Source organism: Chiloscyllium punctatum, chromosome 32, assembly GCF_047496795.1.
Source record: "Chiloscyllium punctatum isolate Juve2018m chromosome 32, sChiPun1.3, whole genome shotgun sequence".
Lineage (NCBI taxonomy): Eukaryota > Metazoa > Chordata > Chondrichthyes > Orectolobiformes > Hemiscylliidae > Chiloscyllium > Chiloscyllium punctatum.
In genome coordinates this window covers 71241662-71265534 of record NC_092770.1, presented here as the reverse complement: position 1 = coordinate 71265534, position 23873 = coordinate 71241662, and the positions used below count along the sequence as shown (strand labels likewise).

The 23873-nt window shown below is 44.7% G+C and overlaps 1 protein-coding gene across 3 annotated transcripts in view; it reads right to left on the bottom strand.

The window, feature by feature from the left end:
* pot1 (protection of telomeres 1 homolog) overlaps positions 1–23873 on the bottom strand; it is a 331735-nt gene that overhangs the window by 48688 nt on the left and 259174 nt on the right. For all 3 annotated transcript variants that reach the window (XM_072552655.1, XM_072552656.1, XM_072552657.1), the window contains exon 10: positions 19952–20107. In XM_072552655.1, coding sequence (XP_072408756.1) covers positions 19952–20107 — 156 coding nt within the window. The remainder of the gene's footprint in view (positions 1–19951; positions 20108–23873) is intronic.

The following is a 23873-nucleotide window of genomic DNA, read 5'->3' as shown; positions in this document are numbered from 1 at the left end:
TCGAGACTGAGATTGACCACCTCAATTCTCTATGGAATGCCTCCACTCAGTCTACAAGCCTGACCCTGAATTTCCAGGCCCCGGTAAATTCAATTGTTTGCCCTCAGTCCTCAGCTGTTCAGGATCCTGCCAATCACACCTCCTCTGGACACGGTGTGAGATCTTTCCACTTATCTCACTGGCACGTTCTTTGGTCTTACGCTATGAAACCTTTTGATATTCAATCGCACCCACCACCTCTGCATCATAAACTTTGCCTTATTTTCTTGTTACAAACATATAACCTTGGATATGGAGTAGACCATTTGGCCCCCCAAACCTGCATTCGGTAAGATCACGGCTGACCTAACTGTGGACACAACTCCTCACTCCTGTCTATCCCTGTTAAACTTTGACTCCCTTGCCGGTCAAGAATCTGAAATAACCGCAGAGGCCAGTGTCCCATCACCAAAGCACTCTTTATTTACATGTATGCAGTACATGTGCTCTAAGCAGCCAGCTCAGAGCTAGTTCCTAGACTGAGGAGACTTTCTGTATCGTCTGTTTATATCTGTCAGCCAGAGCTCCTTGATTAGCCCCAGGGTAGCAGCCCCAATCAAGGAACTCAATCACTGAGATCCACCTGGTCCCAATCACTACAGAATCTAACTGTCCTTCCTTGAAACCTATCATATTTCTAACTTTCCCCAGTTCAGATGAAAGGTCAAAGTTGCTTCCTACTTGACAGATGGTGCTACAGGGAATGTTTCTGACACCTTCCCAGATTTTCAGCATTGACTGTATTTGTTCTGTATCGCTGAAATAATGGGAGGGTTCTAGCCTTGCATCGAGAGATGGAACTCTGTCTAGGGTTACTAGCAGCCCAGCTGAGACAACATTCTCAATAGCGTAACACCAATATTTCAAATATCCTTCTTCAGAGGGGGGAATGTGAACTAGCAACATGGAATACTGCAGCTTTACCAAAAAAAAAAGACTCTTAGAAGAAATCAGGCAATTCTTTTAAGGTTTTTGGATATGGTTCCAGGAAGTTACTTGCAATGTAAATGGTCTCCCCAGGTGCTAATTGACTCACCCTCACCTCCTCAAAGGAAGAGATTAACAAAGACAATAAGTGCCACCAAAAAACTTGGGATTTGAATAATTTTGTGAGGGTGATCACAGTTAGAATGTTGATGGGACATCAACCATTTCCCATTTGTGTTTCCATTACACTACGTTTCAAGCTATTGTTAGGGCAATGGAATACTGCCTGGTGGAATGAAACTGGCTGCAATAACAGGGAATACCTTACTCTGCATTGGCAGGCCAGTAAGGAAATCTGGGCCCGGTGCCTCAGAGGAAGAAACGCTGAGGAAAATGAAGGAACCCTGTCTTGAAAAGAAAGGTCAGCGGGAATAGATGGAGAGAATCATTTATTGCACCTGAAAGGCTACACTCCTGGCCAGCAAATATCTGTTCTGAAGCAGCGTGTAAGTATATCCAGTGATTCAGGAGCGATTCCTTTAGGCCTGCAAATTTTCAACCACTGTCTTAAGGATTGCGTAAACAATTGACACAGATTACTAGAAGGCTCAAGTGAGTGCAGCCTGCGTCTCCAGAAATCAATCAACCTCGTGTGTGTGTGTGTGTGTGTGTGTGTGTGTGTACACGTGTGTGTGTGTGTGTGTGTGTGTGTGTGTGTGTGTGTGTGTGTGTGTGTGTGTGCGCGTGTGTGTGCGTGTGCGCAGTTCCTCATCTGTAACAAATATCTGGGGGTGAAACCTCGCCTTTAGCAATACCAAGCAATGCTCTCACAGCCTCAAACAGCCTACCTGGCCCTGCTGCACCATTATTCTCTTCACGGAAGTTAGAACAAACAAAAAAAAATTAAAGCCTAAGGGATTAAAAGGACAATGGATACAAATCTGGCCAAGGTACAGAATGCAGAGATGAGTGGTGAACAGTTGTTTTTCAGACTGGAGATGAGTATATAATGGTGTTTAACAGGGTTCAGTTATCGAACAACTGTTCTTTTTAATATGGATCAGTGACTTGGGCCTGGGTGTACAAAGTGTAATTTCAATGGCTGCCATGATTCAAACCTGAGAATATAATAAAGGTGGATATAATTAATACTTCAGGAAGATAAAGACAGGTTGCTAAAAGTGGACTGTCACATTACCAATTTCCAAGTCAGAATGGTGAGGGGTTTGGAGGGGTACATGGAGTCTCATGTATCTGCTGCCTTTGTTCTCCTCAGCATTCAAGCTGGCAGGTTTGGAAGGTGCCAGCATTGCCAGGGAAGCATTGGTGAGTTGCTGTAGTGCACCTTGTAGATGGTGCAGACTGCCGCTGGAGTGAACTTTGGAGGTTGAGAGAGTGAATGTTGAAGATAGTACGTGCCAACCAAAAACGGGCTACTTTGTCCTGGATGGTGTCAAGCTTCTCAAATGTTGTTGGAGCTGCACCCATCCAGGCAAGTGGGGAGTATTCCATCACACTCCTGACTTGCACCTTGTAGATAGTGGACAGGTTTAGGGGATTATTCAGTGCAATATTCTTAATCTCAGATGTGCTCTTGCAGCTATATGGTTTAGTCAATTCAATTTCAAAATCCCCAGGGTTTTCATACAGTAATAGTAATGTCACTGAATTTCATGAGGCAAACGTTACATTGTCTCTTATTGGAGATGGTCATTGCCTCGCATTTGTATGACACAATGCTTCTTTGTGACTTGTCAGCTCAAGCTCGGACACTGCCTGCGTCTCGCTGCAAATGAACATGGACTACTTCAATTTTTGAGGAGTCGGGAATGGTTCTGAGCGTGGTGTAAAAATCAATTAACAATCTCATTTCTGACCTAAAGATTAGATTAGATTAGATTAGATTAGATTACTTACAGTGTGGAAACAGGCCCTTCGGCCCAACAAGTCCACACCGACCTGTTGGAGCGCAACTGATCCAGACCCATTCCCCTACATTTATCCCTTCACTTAACACTATGGGCAATTTAGCATGGCCAATTCACCTAACCTGCACATTTTTGGTCTGTGGGAGGAAACCGGAGCACCCGGAGGAAACCCACGCAGACACGGGGAGAACGTGCAAACTCCCCACAGTCAGTCGCCTGAGGCGGGAATTGAACCCGGGTATAAATAGTGTATCTGTTACAGATAGGTTGGTGAGGACAAGGGCTTAGTTCCCTCAGGCACTTGCTGTAGGCCTAGACTAACAGCTGAATGCTCCAGGACCTAATAAGCTCAGTCAGTAATAGAGCTACCGAACCACTCTTGGAGATGGACATTGATGTCCCCCACCCAGAGTACATTCTGCACCCTTGTGAAATGATGTTTAACATGGGGTGATGAAGCAGACAATAGCTGCTAATCAGCAGGAGGCTTCCTTTGCTGTGTTTGACCTGATGTCTTGAGGTTTCGTGGTGTACAGTGTCACCGCGGAGGATTCCCAAGGCAACTTCCGCCCGAGTGCACACACCGTTGCCAACTCTGCTGGGTGCACCCTGCCAGAGATACAGGACATAACCAGGGTCAGGGATGGAGGAGTTTTGGGGACCTTGGCTGTGATTTGGTGCTGCAATTATGACAAGTTGTTGCTATCCCAAGCCCTGGTATTAGCAAGGAATACCTGGTAGGTCATTTCAGAAAACTGTTAATGGCCAACCATGTTGCTGTGGGTCAGACCTGGTTAAGGTAGCAAGACCTTCTTCCCTCAATGATATGAATAAGCCTGTTTTAAGGAAGGATCATATTAACTCTGATTCCACGCCTCAGATGTTGCCAGAACTGCTGAGCTTTTGTTTCTGATTTACAGCCTCTGCAGATCTTTCAGCTTTTCGTGAGCCCATTGTTGTTCTTGTATAAGAATCCAGTCATTTCACGATCACCATAGGATTTCTACAAGTCTGGGTTTATTAAATAATTAATTTAAATTCCATTGGAGGCTTTCGATCCTATTTCAGAGCATTAGTTGGGATCTCCAGATTAGTATCCATAATGTTACCATGAACAAAAATACATAACTAAATAACGATTCACCCAGAACTTTTCAGAATCTTAAAAAAAACCTCCACATACTCATTCATTGCTCAGCCTTCTCTTGTTTCAGGGAACAGCAATCCTCGGTTGCTTACCCGATAGATGCACTCTTGCATTTCTTTAGTCTTGATGCCACTGCGGAAGTTTTTGGTGTGTAACTTCTGGCAAATCTTCCACTAAAGAAATGTGGCATGAACTGGGAATACTGAGCACTAAATGCAAAACATTCACTCACCAGCAGAGAGCAGCAGAGCTCTGCATATCGTCTTAAGCATTTTATTTGAATGAACTCTGCTGTAAATAAATCGAGGACACAAGAGATCACGCTGCTCAAACTAATGGAAAACAAGTTCCAGCCAGGGCCATGGGTGGGGGGAGCTGCCAGGGATAGTGGTGGGAGACAGAAACTATTTGTAACATCTCTTTAATGGATTGTGTGGCATCTAATTATCCTGAAACACAAAAGCACCGTTCTCAGTTTTGAAGTGTCAGTTTAATGAGCACTTAATTGCAAGAATTTCTTTAGCGAAAGCGATCATGGAAGGTGTACTTACCAACACTTTAAATCCCAGCAGTACTCCAAGCTGCGCACATGGGTTACCTTAACCTTTGCTCCCTTCCTTTCAGTGTTCTTGTTACCCCTCTAGTTCTGATGCATGTTAATACGGATTAAGCCAGTCATTACAACTTCATTAACATTAAGTAAACAGGGCAACAACCACATTTATTACCTGCAGCTGCCAGGCTTCCATTATATTTTGAAAACAGAATTTCAGACCATTTTTAAAAATTCATTTTGTGGGACGTGGACATGTCTGGCCGACCAGCATTTATTAAAGCCTGTCCCATGTTGCCCTTGAGAAGGTGGGAGTGAGCTGCTATCTTGAACCGCTACAGCCCATGTGCTATGGGTTGACCCACCATGTGCTGAGGGAGGGAATTCCAGGATTTTGACCCAGCGACATTGAAGGAACAGCGGTATATTTCCAAGTCAGGATGGCGAGTGCTTTGGAGGGGAAGTCGAAGGCGGTGGCGTTCCCATGTACCTGCAGCCGCTGTCCTTCTAGGTGGAAGTGGTCGTGGGTTTGGAAGGTGCTGTCTGAGGATCTTCGGTGAATTTCTGCCGTGCATCTTGTAGACAGTACACACTGCTGCTACTGAGTGCCGGTGGTAGAGGGATTGAATGTTTGTCCTGGATAGTTTAGAGCTTCTTGAGTGTTGTTGGGGCTGCACTCATCCAGAGAAGTGGGGAGTATTCCATCACACTCCTGACCTGTGCCTTGTAGATAGTGGACAGGCTTTGGAGAGTCAGGAGGAGAGTTACTTGCCACAATATTCCTAGCCTCTGCTTTAAACTTAACATTAAGCATATCAAGGTGAAGCCATTGCATTGTAAGCTAATGAGACACTTTTCATTCACTCAAGCCCGCAGCACCCAACACATCCTCACGACAGTGAATGTGGCCGAGGAAGAGTTTGCCACTGGCAAGACCAGCAGAGAGTTGATGTAGTCTCATAATGCTGGCCCCTGGATCTCTTTTAATCAAAAGGGGGCAGTATCTCATGGCAACTTGATTAACACACCAGCGTTTGAAAAAGTGAAGTACACCACAGTAATCCGATCAGCAGTTACACCCTGTGAAGGCTCTTTCTATTTGAGGCTGAACATTAGCCTCAGGAGTGAGCAGTGTATTCAGTGTAAGAGGATTGCCATTAAGCTGCAAGCACAGCATTTACGCTGAAACAAAATTTAGAAAAACAAGAACGAGGAGCAAGCTTCTCTAATCGTGAGCAGCTTTTCCTTTCCAAATTTTCTTCATGGAGCCTGTGCTGTTCGAATTGATCCAGATTTAGGGCCGAGGGAGAGGGATCTGATGAGAAGTAACAGACAGCCGTTCCAGGTATAAAAACCCCAATCACAGACTTAGGTTAATACTGACATGGAACAGACAGATGCCAACGCTGTTGGTCTCCTCAGTATATCTGATATGGGGAGCTCCACATTGCAGAGGGATTCTAATCTTCAATGAGGTGAGTGTGTAAGCCCTTAACATCAAGACAGCACAGAAACATCATGGAGCCTTAGTGGAACTGGAGTCAATGGGTGTGTTAGGGGGGCAAACTCTCCACTGGTTGGCATCACACCTGGCGCTTTGGAAGATGGATGTGGCTGTTGGAGGTCACTCATCTCAGCTCCAGGACATCTCTGCAGGAGCTCCTCAGGGTAGATCTTTCTTAATCAACCTGTTCAGAGATGTTATCGCACCACTGTGGAACAGGCTTCAAGAGGTAGGGACACTACCACGGTGCCACAAGAACCTCGTGCCTCAGGGTAGTGCCCATGGCCTAGCCATCTGCAGTTGCTTCATCAATGACCTTCGCTCCATCATAAGGTCAGTAGTGGGGATGTTCGCTGACGATTGCACAATGTTCAGTACTACTCAAAACTCCTCAGATAATGAAGCAGTCCACATCTAAATGCAACATGACCTGGATAACATCCAAAAGCAATAAATAACACTCATGCCACACAAGTGCCAGGCAATGACCATCTCAATGAAGGGCACACGTGACCAGCATCCCTTGACAGTCAATTCTCCTACCACACTATATCCCCACCATCACCATCCTGGATAGTTACCATTGAAAGAAGCTGAACTGGACTATTCACATAAATACAGTGGTTACAAGATTAGGTCAGAGGCAGAAATGTGCCTTCCAGGCCCTTCACAAGGCACAAGTCAGGACTGCGCTCTCTACTGTTTAGCTCGCTGTTGTCCAACAACCCACAAACTCAAGATCTTTGAGTGTGAAGCAGTCTGTTTGATTGGCACCCTATCCACTTACCCTCTCCATCACCAACACACATTCGCAGCAGTGTGTACTATCTGCAAGACACAACTTATCAAGGCTCCTTCAACAGCATCTTCCAAGCCCACAACCTCTATCAATTAGGAACACCACCACCTTCACGGTCCCCTCCAAGCCACTCACCATATATCGCCATGCCTTCTGTATTGTTGGGTCAAAACCCTGCAACTCCCTCCACCATGGGGTCTCCACAATCCCAAGGTGGAAGAGACAGCTCACCACCACCTTCGCAATTGCAACCATGGAAGGCGAAGAAATGCCAATCTGGCCAGTGATGCCCACACACTGTGAAATAGTGAGTGAAACGAACACCTGCATTGTGCAGCAAAAACAGACACAAAACTGAGTTAATGCAAGACAACTGGAGATTGAGGAAATAAATACAGCTGTAAGGGGCTACGCTGAATGTTATTTGTTTACCAGTTTGATCTGACGTTCCCTTGTTTCTCAAAATATGGGAAGGAATGAGAATGATATCAGGGATTAAAGGATTAAATGATAACATTTAATTGCACTGACTTGTTTGCCTTTTGGGATAATTTAATGGGGCTGTTTAAAATAGTTAATGAATGCTTACAGAGTCAATGGAGGTAAAAGAGTCCACAAGAGGTGGTCAAGATCCTAACATGAGAACAATCTGGTTCAGGGGTGATGTCAGGAAGCATTTCCTCATACAGTGATTACAGCAAATCTGGGATTTTCTCCCCCAGAGATGAGCCATTGAGGCTCAGGCAAGGTCAATGCACAATTAGGATGGAAGGTTCTCTTTATTTGCTAAGAGTATGAAGGGATATGGGATAAGGGAATGAAGGGAATGAGGACATGCCGCAACCCAAAGGACTAGCCACGTTATCATACAACAAGAACATTTCTGAACTGACAGCCAGACTACTGCGACCACTAGGACTCATAACAGCACACAAACCAACAGTCACTCTCAGACAATAACTCACCAGGACAAAGGACCCGATACCCAGCATGAGCAAAACCAATGTAGTGTACAAAATCCCAGAGAATGATGTTGATGCAGATCAACCAGGATCACAGTGAACTCACTGTAGACCAGGCTAGAGGGACTGAATGGCCACTTCAGCAATCAGACCCATGCCTGGGACTGTCAATATTCTTGTTGAACAATGTAGAGAACTGCATTGACTTCAGCCCAATCTTCGATGAGCAGGGACAGGAATGAAAAGGCACCTTTTGCAGATCTAAATCTTATTTGATGTTATTTAGGAAACAAACAGACGGTAGCACATTCAAAAGCATCAGCAGCATTTACAGTCAGAGAATCAGAGAGATATAAAGCACGGAAATAGACCCCTTGGTCCAACTCGTCCATACTGACCAAATATCCCAACCTAATCTAGTCTCACCTGCCAGCACCCGGCCCATATCCCCTCCAAACCCTTCCTATTCATATACCCATCCAGATGTCTTTTAAATGTTGCAATTGTACCAGCCTCCACCACTTCCTCTGGCAGCTCATTCCATACACGTACCACCCTCTGTGTGAAAAAGTTGCCCCTTAGGTCTCTTTTATATCTTTCCCCTCTCACCCTAAACCTATGCCCTCTAATTCTGGACTCCCAGCCCCACAGAAAAGACTTTTTCTTCTTATCCTATCCATGCCCCCCATGATTTTATAAACCTCTATAAGGTCACCCCTCAGTCTCCGATGTTCCAGGGAAAACGGTCCCAGCCTATTCAACCACTCCCGATACCTCAAATCCTCCAACGCTGGCAACATCCTTGTAAAGCTTTTCTGAACCCTTTCAAGTTTCACAACATCTTTCCCATAGGAAGGAGACCAGAATTACATGCAATATTCCAAAAGTGGCCTAACCAATGTCCTTTTAAGCCGCAATATGACCTCCCAACTCCTGTGCTCAATACTCTGTCCAATAAAGGAAAGCATACCAAACGCTTTCTTCACTAGTTTGTGAGAAGATTTGTAGCTCGGGTGCTCATTGTTGTGGTTCTGTTCGCCGAGCTGGGAATTTGTGTTGCAGACGTTTCGTCCCCTGTCTAGGTGACATCCTCAGTGCTTGGGAGCCTCCTGTGAAGCGCTTTTGTGATGTTTCCTCCGGCATTTATAGTGGTTTATCTCTGTCGCTTCCGGTTGTCAGTTCCAGCTGTCCGCTGCAGTGGCCGGTATATTGGGTCCAGGTCGACGTGTTTGTTGATAGAATTTGTGAATGAGTGCCATGCCTCTAGGAACTCCCTGGTTGTTCTCTGTTTGGCTTGTCCTATAACAGTAGTGTTGTCCCAGTCAAGCTCATGTTGCTTGTCATCCGCGTGTGTGGCTACAAAGGATAGCTTAGTAGGAAAGCCACACACACAGACCAAGTCCTGAACTACAAAAGCAACCACCCCAACACACACAAAAGAAGTTGCATCAAGACACTATTCAAAAGGGCCACAACACACTGCAGCACACCAAAACTGCAAAAAGAGGAAGAAGAACAACACCTATACAATGTATTCGCCAAAAACAGATACCCGCGCAATTTCATCAACAGATGCCTAAGGGAGAGACAACAGAATGAGGACATGCCGCAACCCAAAGGACTAGCCACGTTACCATACATCAAGAACATTTCTGAACTGACAGCCAGACTACTGCGACCACTAGGACTCATAACAGCACACAAACCAACAGCCACTCTCAGACAACAACTCACCAGGACAAAGGACCCGATACCCAGCATGAGCAAAACCAACATAGTGTACAAAATCCCATGCAAGGACTGCACAAAACACTACATAGGGACAAACAGGAAGACAGCTAACAATCCATGTCCATGAACACCAATTAGCCACGAAACGACACGACCAGCTATCCTTAGTAGCCACATATGCGGATGACAAGCAACATGAGTTCGACACTACCACGACAGGACAACCCAAACAGAGAACAGCCAGGGAATTCCTAGAGGCATGGCACTCATCCACAGACTCTATCAACAAACACATCGACCTGGACCCAATATACCGGCTACTACAGCTGACAGCTGGAACTGACAACCGGAAGCGACAGAGACAGGCCACTATAAATGCTGGAGGAAACATCACAGAAGCACTTCACAGGAGGCTCCCAAGCACTGAGGATGTCACCTAGACAGGGGACGAAACGTCTGCAACACAAATTCCCAGCTCGGCGAACAGAACCACAACAGCTTTCTTCACTATCCTATCTACCTGCGACTCCACTTTCAAGGTGCTATAAACCTGCACTCCATGGTCTCTTTGTTCAGCAACAGTCCCTAGGACCTTACCTTTAAGTTTATATGTCCTGCTAAGATTTGCTTTCCAAAAATGCAGCACCTCACATTTATCTGAATTAAACTCCATCTGCCACTCCTCAGCCCATTGGTCCATCTGACCAAGATCCTGTTGTAATCTTCTTCACTGTCCACTACACCTCCAATTTTGGTGTCATCTGCAAACTTACTAACTGTACCTCTTATGCTCACATCCAAATCATTTATGTAAATGACAAAAAGTAGAGGGCCCAGTACTGATCCTTGTGGCACTCCACTGGTCACAGACCTCCAGTCTGAAAAACAACCCTCCACCACCACCCTCTGTCTTCTACCTTTGAGCCAGTTCTGTATCCAAATGGCTAGTTCTCCCTGTATTCCATGAGATCTAACCTTGCTAACCAGTCTCCCATGGGGAACCTTGTTGAACGCCTTACTGAAGTCCATATAGATCACATCTACTGCTCTGCCCTCATCAATCTTTTTTGTTACTTCTTCAAAAAACTCAATCAAGTTTGTGAGACATGATTTCCCATGCACAAAGCCATGTTGACTATCCCTAATCAGTCCTTGCCTTTCCAAATACATATACATCCTGTCCCTCAGGATTCCCTCCAACAACTTGCCCATCACCGACATCAGGCTCACTGGTCTATAGTTCCCTGTCTTATCCTTACCACCTTTCTTAAATAGTGGCACAACATTAGCCAAGCCCCAGTCTTCCGGCACCTCACCTGTGACTATCGATGCTACAAATATCTCAGCAAGGGGCCCAGCAATCACTTCTCCAGCTTCCCACAGAGTACTAGGGTACACCTGATCAGGTCCCAGGGATTTATCCACTTTTAACTATTTCAAGACATCCAGCACTTCGTCCTCTGTAATCTGGACATTTTTCAAGATGGAGAAAGTGAGGACTACAGATACTGGAGATCAGAGTCGAGAGTGTGGTGCTGGAAAAGCACAGCAGGTCAGGCAGTATCCAAGGAGCAGGGGAAATCGACGTTTCGGGCATAAGCCCTTTCCTGAGGAGGGCTTATGCCCGAAACATTGATTCGTCTGCTCTCAGATGCTGCCTGACCTGCTGTGCTTTTCCAGCACCACACTCTCGACACCCCTTTTTCAATATGTTACCATCTATTTCCCTACATTCTATATCTTCAATGTCCTTTAGCACAGTAAATACTGATGCAAAATACTCGTTTAGTATCTCCCCCATCTCCTGTTGCTCCCCACAAAGGCTGCCTTGTTGATCTTTGAGGGGCCCTTTCTCTCCCTAGTTACCCTTGTGTCCTTCATGTATTTGTAAAAATCCTTTGGATTCTCCTTAACCCTATATGCCAAAACGATCTTATGTCCCCTTTTTGCCCTCCTGATTTCCCTCTTCAGTACACTCCTACTGCCTTTATACTCTTCTAAGGATTCACTTGATCTATCCTGTCTATCCCTGACATATGCTTCCTTCTTTTTCTTAACCAAGCCTTCAATTTCTCTAGTCATCCAGCATTCCCTACCTACCAGCCTGGGCACTCAGGGAAATACCTTGCTCTCACCTCACTACATCAGTAAAGTCGGTAGATACCTCCTCAGAAAGGCTAACTCCAGAATGAATATGTACTCTCTGGGTCAATCCAGTGGGGGCTGCTGCAGCATTAAAGACCACCGTGTAATACTGCCTGCCAAAGAAGAACAGGGGGCCCACTCAGTAAGTGGGCTCCACTGACGCCTCAGCTAAATGTGTGGATGGTAAATGTACAGTCCTGTATATACGAATGATTAATTCTGATCTCTGTATGTAAAGAAATGCAAGGTGCGCCTATGAATGGCACCAATTGTACAGATCATCAAAATATTTTATGATTAAAGTATATTTTTGAAATTTAAAAAAAATCATCTGCAGTGCTAACTCTCCAGTGCAGTCGCAAACTAAGACTCCACCTCACTATTCCCAACTTGAACTGCTGTCCTTGAAAATAAAAGCCTCGATCCCGAATTCGTTCTTATTTTTCATCAGCATCAAGCCCCTGAGTCATACGCTCAAACATCCAATGGCACTTTCCACAGGCAACACTCAGCTCCTGCTCCTCAGATGCTGCGTGACCTGCTGGGCTCTTCCAGCAAGACTCTAATCTCGACTCAGGCTCAAGACCAGTTCTCTTGACACCTCCACAATGTCACACTGCGTATCCAAGATCGGATTCCGCATCGACTTTCTCCCACGGGATGCTGAAAAGCCATTATCCTCAGCCCCAAATTTTAACTCCTCACCACTGACCCTTTCCTGACCACCAAGGTGACCAAACTGTTCACAATCACCCCCATGTCCTACTTACACAGACCTCACCACCCTCCCTCTGACTCCAGTACATCTCTTCAGTCCTAGCTCCACCCTCCTGATGTTGAAACCCTCACCCATGCTTCTGCCCTGTTCCGATTCTCCCATTTTCTTGTCCAGCCATTTCAACTTCCTGAACTCAAACTCGTCGAAAACTCTGCTGCCCAGATCCAAAGTGGTACAAGTCCTTGTCTGACACAACGACGGTGGGCACCGCACATCCAAGCTGGCATGAAGGACATTCCGGAGAACGTCACGGCCATCCTGCACAGGTAGAAGCTCGCTCTGACACAGTTAGTTTCTTGAGGTATGTTTTGAATTGTTGAGTTCTTGCAGAAAAGTGCAGGATGGACAGCAGGGGGCCCCAGAGCTCCATGAACGAACACCCACCCCACCTTCATACTGCTTCCTTCTCACTGACCAGAGACCACTTTCCAATCAGTGACTCAGCACGAGTGGCTCAGGAGGAGGCCATTGGGTCCATCAAGGCTCCTCATGGCCCACATCCTGAATGCTCACTTGTGTAAACAATCTACCTCTGCCCTGTGAGGCTGGCAGCTACAATGCATCCAGGAAATGTCCATTTTAACTTCAATCTAAACACCGCTTGGGACAAAAGAGGAGACAGAGCGAAATTATTCCACAACTGAAGGCGCCAGGAGTCAGACTAGGATCAGAACTGCACCCACAGATCCTGCTCTCTCCCAGAGCCATGAATTAAACACAAAATACACTGCAGGAAGTTCACTCGGTCATTCAAACCAAACTCCTAAAAGTCAGCTGGACCGACAAAAAGACCTGGAAAATAAACACCAATTCCTGAGGCAAAGCAGAACTGCGCGCACACAGACCAGTACACTGAATAGTTCCTTCATCTCGTCCAAACAGGGTCATGTCTCTTGAATCGAGAGGCCAGCACTCTCCACAGCAGCTGTGTGTGTGTCTGTGTGTGTGCGCGTGCATGTGTATGTGTGTGTGTGCATGCACGTGTCACAGGGTGACCTCCAGGCTCACACACGAGGATAAGGAGCTTCTGGGCCTGATCTGCATCTGGTTAACTGTCCTTAGCCAGCCTGGACGCAAGGTCAGCAGGCAGAGAACAGCTCAGTGATTCTCCTACTGTAGAGTACCCAGTGACTCTCACACTTACAGACGCAGAGAGTTTGTATGGGACATTCCGAGCAAAAGTTGGAGAGTGACTCAAAAGTAAGTGACTGTACTAGAGCCACAGAGATGTACAGCATGGAAACAGACCCTTTGGACCAACTCGTGCATGCCAACCAGATGCCAACCCAATCTAGTCCCATTTGCCAGCACTTGGCCCATATCCCTCTCAACCCTTCCTATTCATATACCCATCCAGATGCCTTTTAAATGCCGTTATTGCACCAACTTCCCCCACTTCCTTTGGCAGCTTGTTCCACAAACACATCACCCTCTCTATGAAAAAGTTATCCCTTACGTCTCTTTTAAATGTTTCCTCCCTCACCCTAAACCTATGCCCTCTAATTCTGGACTCCTCCCACCCCAGGGAAAATACCTTGTCCATTGACCCTATCCATGCCCCTCATGATTTTATAAACCTCGATAAGATCACCGACGCTCCAGGGAAAACAACCCCAGACTATTCAGCCTCTCCGTGGAGCTCAATCCCTCCAACCTTGGCATCATCCTTGTAGATCGTTTCTGAACCCTTTCAAGTGTCATAACATCTTTCCGATAGGAAGGAGACCAGAATTGTGCACAATATTCCAAAAGTGGCCTAATCAATGTCCTGTACAGCCGCAACATGACCTCCCAACCCCTGTACTCAATGCCCTGACTAATAAAGGTAGAAAGAGGAAAGGGGATGTGCAAGGACCAACAATGGAGGGAGGAAGTCTAAAGGGAGGCTAAGACATCATCCCAAGGTCTGAGCTGGGGCAATGTTTGATAGAGTCAGCTCTCTTGCAGCAATGTTCTAATCTGATAGGTTGGCTAGGGTAGATGTAGAAAGGATGTTTTCATTTGTAGGACAGATCAGAACTAGGATACACATATATCTGAGAGTCACTGATAAATCCAGTAGGAAACCCAAGAGGAACGTTTCTACCCCTGAAGTGGTGTACGGTGGGACACACGACCACGAGTGAATTGTACGGCTGAACTTACGGGGAAGCCAATAATAAATTACTCCCTCAGCTCTCTCCCCTCCCACATGAACTGCAGCATTCAAGAAGGCAGCTCACCTCCAGCTTCTCTCAAGGCCAACCAGGGACAGGCAAGAAATGCTGACCCAGCCAGTGACACCTGTACCATATGGGTGAACAAAAACAAAACACAGATGCTCAAATGTGCATGAGCATACCGTGACCTTTTAGCTTTTAGCCTTTTAAATCTCACCGGCGTGCAATTAACAGGTGGCTGCAGCGTGTCCCTTATTGGCTGAGTCTGCACATCTTGATCGTTCCATGAATACGTTTAATTCAAAACAGACTTGTATAATTAGCACTTTGCAATTCTGGCATGATCTATGCCAGCTCATCAACAGTGTGCAGCAGACCTAACCTTTCAGCGAAAAGCTGCCTCCTGATCAAGGGGCACACCGATGAACAGCAAAACCGTTTTTATTCTTTCATGGGACATTGGGTTTTGGCAGCAATATTTGTCTCCCGTCCCTATTTGCCCAGGAATTATGTGGGCATTCATGGAGTCACACATAGGCCAGACCGGTTAAGGATGACTGATTTCCCTCTCTGAAGGATATTAATAAACCTGATGGTCTTTTATAATGATCAGTGATAGTTGGTAGGTCATCATCAGGATAACTAGCTTTAACTTCCAGATTTATTAACTAAAGTCAAATTCCACCAGCTGCTATGAATACAAATACTTGTGAAAAACTCCAAAAATAATTTATATCAAGATCATATTTCTAACTGCTCAAACTGACCTCAGTTATTCTGACAGCATTCACACTACATGACATGGCTCAGTCTGACAAGAAACAATAGAGAGTCTGGTATCACAGTGTGACTCCTGACCCCTGTTGCACATATCCAGCTATTACACTTCCCACCACATGATTTCTGTCGAGATGATTCACCCAACATATTTTCAGCAGCTACGACAACATGGCTCCATAGAGAAGTACAACATGGAAACAGACCCTTCGGTCCACCTTGTCCATGCTGACCACATATCCTAACTTTATCTCGTCCTAAATCCCAGCATTTAGCCCACATTGCTCTAAACTCTTCCTAATCAGATTCCCATCCTCATGCCTTTTAAATGTCGTAGTTGAGCCAGCTTCCTCTGGTAGCTTATTCCACACACGCACCATCCTCTGCGTGAAGTAGTTACCCCTTAGGTCCCTTTTAAATCTTTCACCTCTGACTTTACGCCAATGCCCTATAGATTTGGACTTTCCGTCCTGGGAAGAAAACCGTGTCTATTTACCTTATCCATGCCCCTCATGATTTTATAAACCTCTATAAGGTCACCCCTCAGCTTCCGATGCTCCAGGGAAAATAGCCCCAACCTATTCAACCTCTCCCTCCAGCTCAAACCCTCCAACCCTGGCAACATCCTTGTAAATCTTTTCTGCACCCTTTCAAGTTTCACAACATGTATCCTATAGCAGCCAGACCTGGATTCCTCAACTCAAAAAAAATTCAGAGCCAAAATCACAAACACAATAAAAAAACCTCCCGCTCAGGAATCATTTTGTCAAAGGGGACAACATGTAAAATTGCGTGTCCCTCCCCACACTTTCACTCACATGCTCAACTAATTCATTAATTTCATAAGAGGCCTTGCTATTGGTACACATGTTCAGATGTTTAGTTCCAAAGATATTTTTACACATGTTAGGAGGAAGAGCAGTCCGGTCAGACCTTCAAAACCCAATTAATCTAACCATGCTGGTCTCAACCCAATAAACACACTTAGATTCTTTATCCTTTGAAACTTTGTGGAATAAAAGTCTATGAAACTCAGCTTTCAAACTGTCAAAGATCTAATCTCAATAGCCTTCTGGTGAAAGCGTTCCTGATCTAGATTAAGTACTTTCTAACATCTCACTGAAACAGCCTCACTCTAATTTTAGGTTCCTGTTCTGGATTCTCTCTCCATCCATCAGAACAAAGAGATTCACTCTATGAACCCTATTAAAGCACCTTAAACACCTCAATTTGATTATTCTCAAACTTCTAGGTTCAAGGGAATACAGGGCAAAAGTCAAGACTGCAGATGCTGGAGATGAGAGTCAAGAATGTGGTGCTGGGAAAGCACAGCAGGTCAGGCAGCAACCGATGAGCAGGAGAATTGACGTTTCAGGCAAAAGCCCTTCTTCAGGAATTTTGCCCAAAACGTCGACTCTGCTACTCCTCGGATGCTGCCTGACCTGCTGTGCTTTTCCAGCATCACACTCTCGACTCAAGGGAATACAAGCCTAGTCAATGCAAACTGTCCTCATTACTTATAACACTTAGTCTCAGTACTATTTTGATGACTGCACAGTGAGAATCCCCTCCTAGTCCAATACATTGTGCATGAGGTGCAGTTCTGAGAACTGAATGAAGTGCTTTAGACAGGTCTAATGAGAGAGAAGGTGGTGGTATAATGGTTATGTCACTGGATGTTTGTCACAATCCAGAACTCTGGGTCACTGGGGTCCATCCCACTATGGCACATATTAAAATTTGCATTTAAGAAGAAAAGTCAGGAAGTAAAAGGCTGGTATTTCACTGTCAATTCTTGTAAAGGCTCATTTGGTTCAGGAATGTCCTTTAGGGAAGGAAATCTGTCACTTTTACAGGGCTTGGCCTATATGTGACTTCAGGCCCACCGCAATGTGGGTGACTTTTAACTACCCTCTGGGTAATAAATGCTGGCATGTGACGTCCAAATCTCAAGAATAATTTTTAAGAACTATAATATAACAGCCAACCTCCCCGAGATAAAGTGCAACGTTCCATCAGTCTTATTAGCTTTCTTTCTATTCCTGTCCAGCAACATTTACTGATCTCTCTGCATGGACCTCTACCCAGTGCCAGGTCCCAGCGTCACCCTATAGGAAATGGCCGAAAGTGATGAAAGCACACTCCATCTTGAACTCCATCTCTCAATGTTGCTGTGTACACCCATAACCATGTCATTTGCTTATCCAACAATGAAATAACTTCCAAACCACTTCAGTAGAAATGTTCAGGACTTCAAAATAATTGAACCAAAATCTCATAATGCTGAATATTAATTCTGTATAAATTAACCATCTGATATAGAATGAAGGAGGAAGACCTTTGTGCTGAACCTAATCTGAATTTTCCTCAAATTCAATTATGTATCCACATTCCAAGAAAGATGCACTGATTCCCTGCCTTGCTAATTCCCTTGTTAATAAAGAGACTGTGACAACTGTCATCGTGCAGATGAAAGTCTTGAAGAACTGATGATCCCTCATCACCAATATCCCCTATTGAAGATAGTAAGTTTTTTACAAGTCAGGTAATCAATAACACAAATGAGTTCGCCTCCTAAATCCCTTTGCTCTGACAGAATTTGCTTCAGCATTTCAAATCTCATCACAACCAAGTTTCTTATCCCAGACTTCAACTTGGTGAATCTACACAGTATGCTCTCTTTGGTTCAATGTAATTCCTACAATGGAAAGGTCAAAGGAGGACACAGCTCTGTCTCTGGGACAAATCACATTATGATCCCAGCTAACATGGGACAAGAGTAAAACCTGTTTTGAGAGACCGTAAAGTTTCCTTTTTGTTTACCATGAAGGTCAGTTAATGAACAGATCGCAAGAGGTTGGCAATGTATTTTAAAACATGAAGACGGAAGTTTATTACATTAAAAACAATGTGAACTGCGTTATACTAAACAGAATGACTGGTCTATTATAACTACTAGAGAGCAAGATTCATCACTTCTATCCGAGCTATACTCTTACAAACACTTAAACCTCAATGAAGACTCATTCCTATCTCTACATTAAAGCCTTTTTCTCAACTGGCATGGGTGTAACCAGTTTCATTTTGGTAAATTCTCATAAATTAAAAGATGCTACTTTCTTCAGTTAATGTCTATCTCTGGACCATTAAAACAAACTAGCCACCCAACTTAACTTTCGCTTAACATGGATTTCCTAAACTCCTATCTTTTAACACTCTTCAGGATGTCTTTCTCTTTAATCCAACCTTCTGCTCCAGGGGCTTGCTTCTAAGCCAGCTGGGACCTTTCCCTACCCCCGCCGACCTGCAGGCTGCTAATAACAGCACTTCTGCTGCTATGGACCTTTGCATGATCCTGCCTTTGGCCCTCTCTCTGGAGCTGGTAAAAGTGAAGTCAGCAAACACCATAGCAATCATCTCCCCAGCTGGCTTGCTGGTCATTTGACCGAAACCACACAACACCTGGTAAACGTTGTTTTGAATTCAATGTTAAAAATGGCTTTCTGACTTTGAGTACGATTATTCCGACACTGTTGACGTCACCCTCTCCTTTCCCTTCGGATTAGCAACAGGGTTTCCCTTGTCCTTACTTTCCATCCCACAAGTCTCTACATTCAAAGGATCAGCCTCCAATTTCACCACCTCCACCAGGATGCCACCACCAAACACATCTTCCCCTCCCCTCCACTGTCAGCATGCCACCTGGTCTGTGCCCCTCCCTCAAGACTACTTGCCTGCCACTCCCAACACTTTGCCCCAGCTTCATGCATCTTCCTATGCTGTTGCAGAAGGAGTAACACTTCTCCTTTTATCTCCTCCCTCATCAATGCCAAAGGCCCCAAACACAATGAACACCATCAGCACCCATTCTGCATCTATATACCACCATTAGCACTCCTTTTATCTTTTGTTCTCAGCATCCGCACAATCTGTTCCTTTCCGTGCTCCTCTTTCTGCGTCAGAACCATTATTTTCCAACGCCATTCAGCTCTGAAGAAGAGTTACGGCTGACTTGAAAAATGAACTTTGCAGTCTTTCTTCACAGATGTAGTCAGATCTGCTGGCTCTCTCTGTTTGGGTTAAACAGAGATGGAAATGTCTACTGGAAACGCACTCTTCTGGCCATCTGCTGGGCAGCAAGGGTCTCCAACAAGCTCTATTTCTGATGCAGAAAGGCCACAGAACAAAACCACAAACAAACGGAACCAAAGACCAAACACTTTCACATTCCAGGAGTTGGTAAACTCTGCTGAAGAACAAATCACAACCCTGGCCAAGTTAAAGCATGTTCTCAAATAATATGGCAGGGCAGGGAAAATACAAGTTTCTGTCCCACCAAAACACTAAACTAAACCAAACTCAAGCAGATTTACCTAAGCTATCCAGAGAAAGAGAGTGAACTGAGTTCAATCTGCCCCCAGATTGTGAGTCATTGTCTGAACATCTCAATGAGCCCCTCCAATCAATCCCAGCGATTGAGGCAGTTTGCTCTGACACTGTACCTTGAGGAAGTTTGCAGCTCCAATGTGGTTATCATAAACCAGTACGTCCACAGCCAGTGTGCGCAGTCGATGGATATCACCAGGATCTCCCTCCAGGGCACTCGCATCCACGGGCACCTGCCACAGTGGGTGAGGGCATTGGGTGCCATCCCAAACCTGTTCAGAACATCAGTTTCACATCAATCATTGAAATATTTAATACGTTCACCTGATGTTTAACATGCATTCATTTGGATTAAATTGCTCTAAGTAATAATATGTGTAAAACGAGTCTTACCTGGCACACACTTAATTCTCAACAAAAAAGCTGCATTTATACAGCAATTTTCTATAATATAAAGCAGTAGAGGAGCTTTATAAAACAATAGATGACATGGAGTGACACTCAATAAGGTAAAGATGAGCTGCCTAAAAGCTTGGTCAAACAGATACGTTTTAGGAGGTGTATTAACAGTAGGATGGAGATTGTTTTAGGGAGACAAATCTTGTTAGAAACTGGTTAGTAACATTAGATCACATCGAGTCCAGAGGGAGCTAGCTAGTTAGATACAAAATCGGCTTGAAGGTAGGAGACAGAGGGTGACGGTGGAGGATTGCTTTTCAGACTGGAGGCCTGTGACCAACGGTGTGCCACAAAGATCGGTGCTGGGTCCACTGCCTTTGATATTCACATAAATGATTTGGATATGAATATAGGAGTTGTGATTAGTAAATTTGCAGATGACACCAAAATTAGTAATGTAGGGGACAGTGAAGTAGCACAATGGGACCTTGATCAAATAGGTCAATGGGCTGAGGAGTTGCAGATGGAGTTTCATTTAGATAAATGTGAGGTGCTGCATTTTGGAAAGGCAACTCAGGGCAGGACTTGTACACTTAATAGTAAGATCCTGGGGAGTGTGGCTGAACAAAGTGACCTTGGAGTGCAGGTTCATAGCTCCTTGAAAGTGGAGTCTTATACAGACAGGATAGTCAAGGCGGCGTTTGGTATGCTTTCCTTCATTGGTCAGGGCAGTGAGTATTGGGAGTTGGGAGGTCATGTTGCGGCTGTACAGGACATTGCTGAGGCCAATTTCAGAATACCGTGTACAATTCTGGTCTCTTTGCTTCAGTAAAGATGTTGTGAAACTTGAAAGGATTTAGGAAGGATTTACAAGGATATTGCTGGGATTGGAGGGTTTAAGCTATAGGGAGAGGCTGAATAGGCTGGGGCTATTTTCCCTGGACCATCGGAGGCTGAGGGGTGACCTCATAGAGGTCTACAAAACCATGAGGGGCGTGGATAGGGTGAATAGCCAAGGTCATTTACCCAGGTGGGAAAGTCCAAAACGAGAGGTGTGAGGGGAAAGATATAAAGAGGCCTGAGGGACAACATTTTCATGCAAAGGGTGGTGCATGTTTGGAATGAGCTGCCAGAGGAAGTGGTGGAGACTGGTCAACATACAACATTTAAAAGACATCTGGATGGGTAGCTGAATAGGAAGAGTTTGGAGGGATATGGGCTGGGTTCTGGCAAACAGGACGAGGTCAGTTTTGGATATCTGGTCGACTTGACGAGTTGGACCAAAGGGTTTGTTTCTGTAATGTACAGCTGAATAATTCTTCAAAACCAGAGTTTCAGGGTTAGATAGCAAAAGGCACAGCCTCCAATGCTGGGCTAATGAATACTGGATGACGCTAGTGAGGCGGGAATAAGAAAGCCTCACATATCTGAAGATTGCGGGGCTGTCGAAGACGACAGAGATGGGGTGTAGTGAAATCAGGCAGGGAAACAAGAGCATTTCTGAACTGAATCACTATTTAACTGGGAGCCAATACACATGAACAAGCACAGGGATAATGCGTGAAAGGTGAGAGTGAGGACCTAGCCAGCAGAAATCTGGCAGCGTTTTGGTACAGCAAAAATATGCTATTTCTTACTTCAAGCTTTTGGGCAACAATTGATTTTTTCAAAAATAGAAACGTTTAATAGATTTGTTTATATATCATCATAACAATCATACCATGCTCTACACAGAATAATTTCGCTTTAAGAAATGGTGGACACTGCATTTTTAAAAAATGTTCCTTTACCGGCATTGCCGGCAAGGCTGGCATTGGATGTCCTTGTGAAACTGCCCTTGAGACGCTGGTGGTGACTGTCCTTCTGGGGACACTCTCAGTGGCACTAAAAGAGGGATTTCCAGGACTTTGATGCGGAGTTAAGGAAGGATTACAACGTACATCAAAGTCATGAACGATCACTCTCAAACTTTCACCTCATGGCTCAGACAGGGTTTGGTGCCATTTGGCATATCAGTAGGCATCTAAAAGCCAATTGCCATGAGCACACAAATATCCATAGGCATCAAAAGATCCTCACTGCCCCCAGCACAAATCATAGCTTTCGACTATCCATGTGCGCTTTGCTTCCCGTATTGAACATTAACTTCTGGTAGAAGAGTTCATAACACGGGGTAACCACCATCCACCTCCCCCCCCACCCCCGCCCCACCAATTTAAACCAGCAACACAGAAATTATTTCTGTGTTGTAACACTGTAATCTGTTAAAATTTCAAGAGGCAAAGAACTATCCCAAAAGTCACCATTTAAAGTAAAAATTAAGAACTTTAATTTTATAAAGACTAACAAAAAATAATTAACTAACAACTATTTACAGCTCATTTATCTAAACCTATCTTTCACCTTCCCCTCTACAAAACTGGCCCAATAAACCCCCCCTGATTAAGATTTACAGAAAAATTCAAATTTTAAAACCAGCCAGCTGTCGAATCTTCTCTTGGGATCTTCCTTTGTAGATTTGCTCTCCAGGTCGGTGTCGATCTTTTTTCCTGTGCAAACCTCCTTCTCAGGACAGGCAACTCTCAGAGTACTGACTAACAACCTACATCTGTTGGTCTTCTGACAGTTCTCCCCCAACTGGTCAATTTTTCTTGGTCTTATACCCCCAAAGCATCACATTGTTTCATTGGTTTTAAATTTGTTAAAATACCAAATTCAAACTTGACTGGAGTTTAGTATCTTGGGGCATAATTTAAACTGATTGGCCAAATTTGAATTTGTTTTTTGTCTCATAGCAACCCAGGTACTGCCAGCAGCTGGGCCAAATGTTACATTGTAAATTCTCCAGCAGTCTGCGTTCTTGCTAAGTCCTTCACCTCTCTTAAAGGTACAGTACCTCTTACACCTTCATAACAACAGTTAACAAATATACAGTTACCATAAGGATCATTTTACAACTGTTTGGAAACTTTCCTCGACAATAAGGCAAAAAAAATTAAAGACGAGAATACACAACAGAATTAGTATGATGCAGAGGGTGAACCAATTGGCCCATCATGTCTGCAGTGACTCTGAGTGTTTTAACTTAGTGCCGATCTCCTACCCCTTCTCCACAACACTACATATTGATTTTATTTATATAATCATCTAATACCCTGTTGGATGCTCTAACTGAACCTATCTCCACCACGTTTCCAGGCAGTGTATTCCACACCCTAACTACTCGGCAAGTTAAAACAACGCCAAGGCCCAGGATTCAATTCCGGCCAAGGGTGACTGTCTGTGTGGAGTTTGCACATTCTCCACGTGTCTGCTTGGGTTTCCTCAAGATGCTCTGGTTTTCACCAAAGGTGTGCAGATTAGGTGGACTTGCCATGCTAAATTGCTCATGGTGTCCAGGGACATGTAGGTTAGGTGGATTAGCCATGGGGAAAGGGCAGGGCTGTGGTGGTGGGTCTGGGGGTGGAATGTTCTTCGGAGGGTCAGTGTGGTCTTCATGGGCCGAATGGCCTACTTTCACACTGCTGGGAGTCTATGTTTCGATATGAGGTTGGCTGTACCTCTATCTCAATGCCATATTGCTGCTTTCTCCATATACCCCTTAATGTTTTTAAAATCGAAAAATATATCTATCACCTT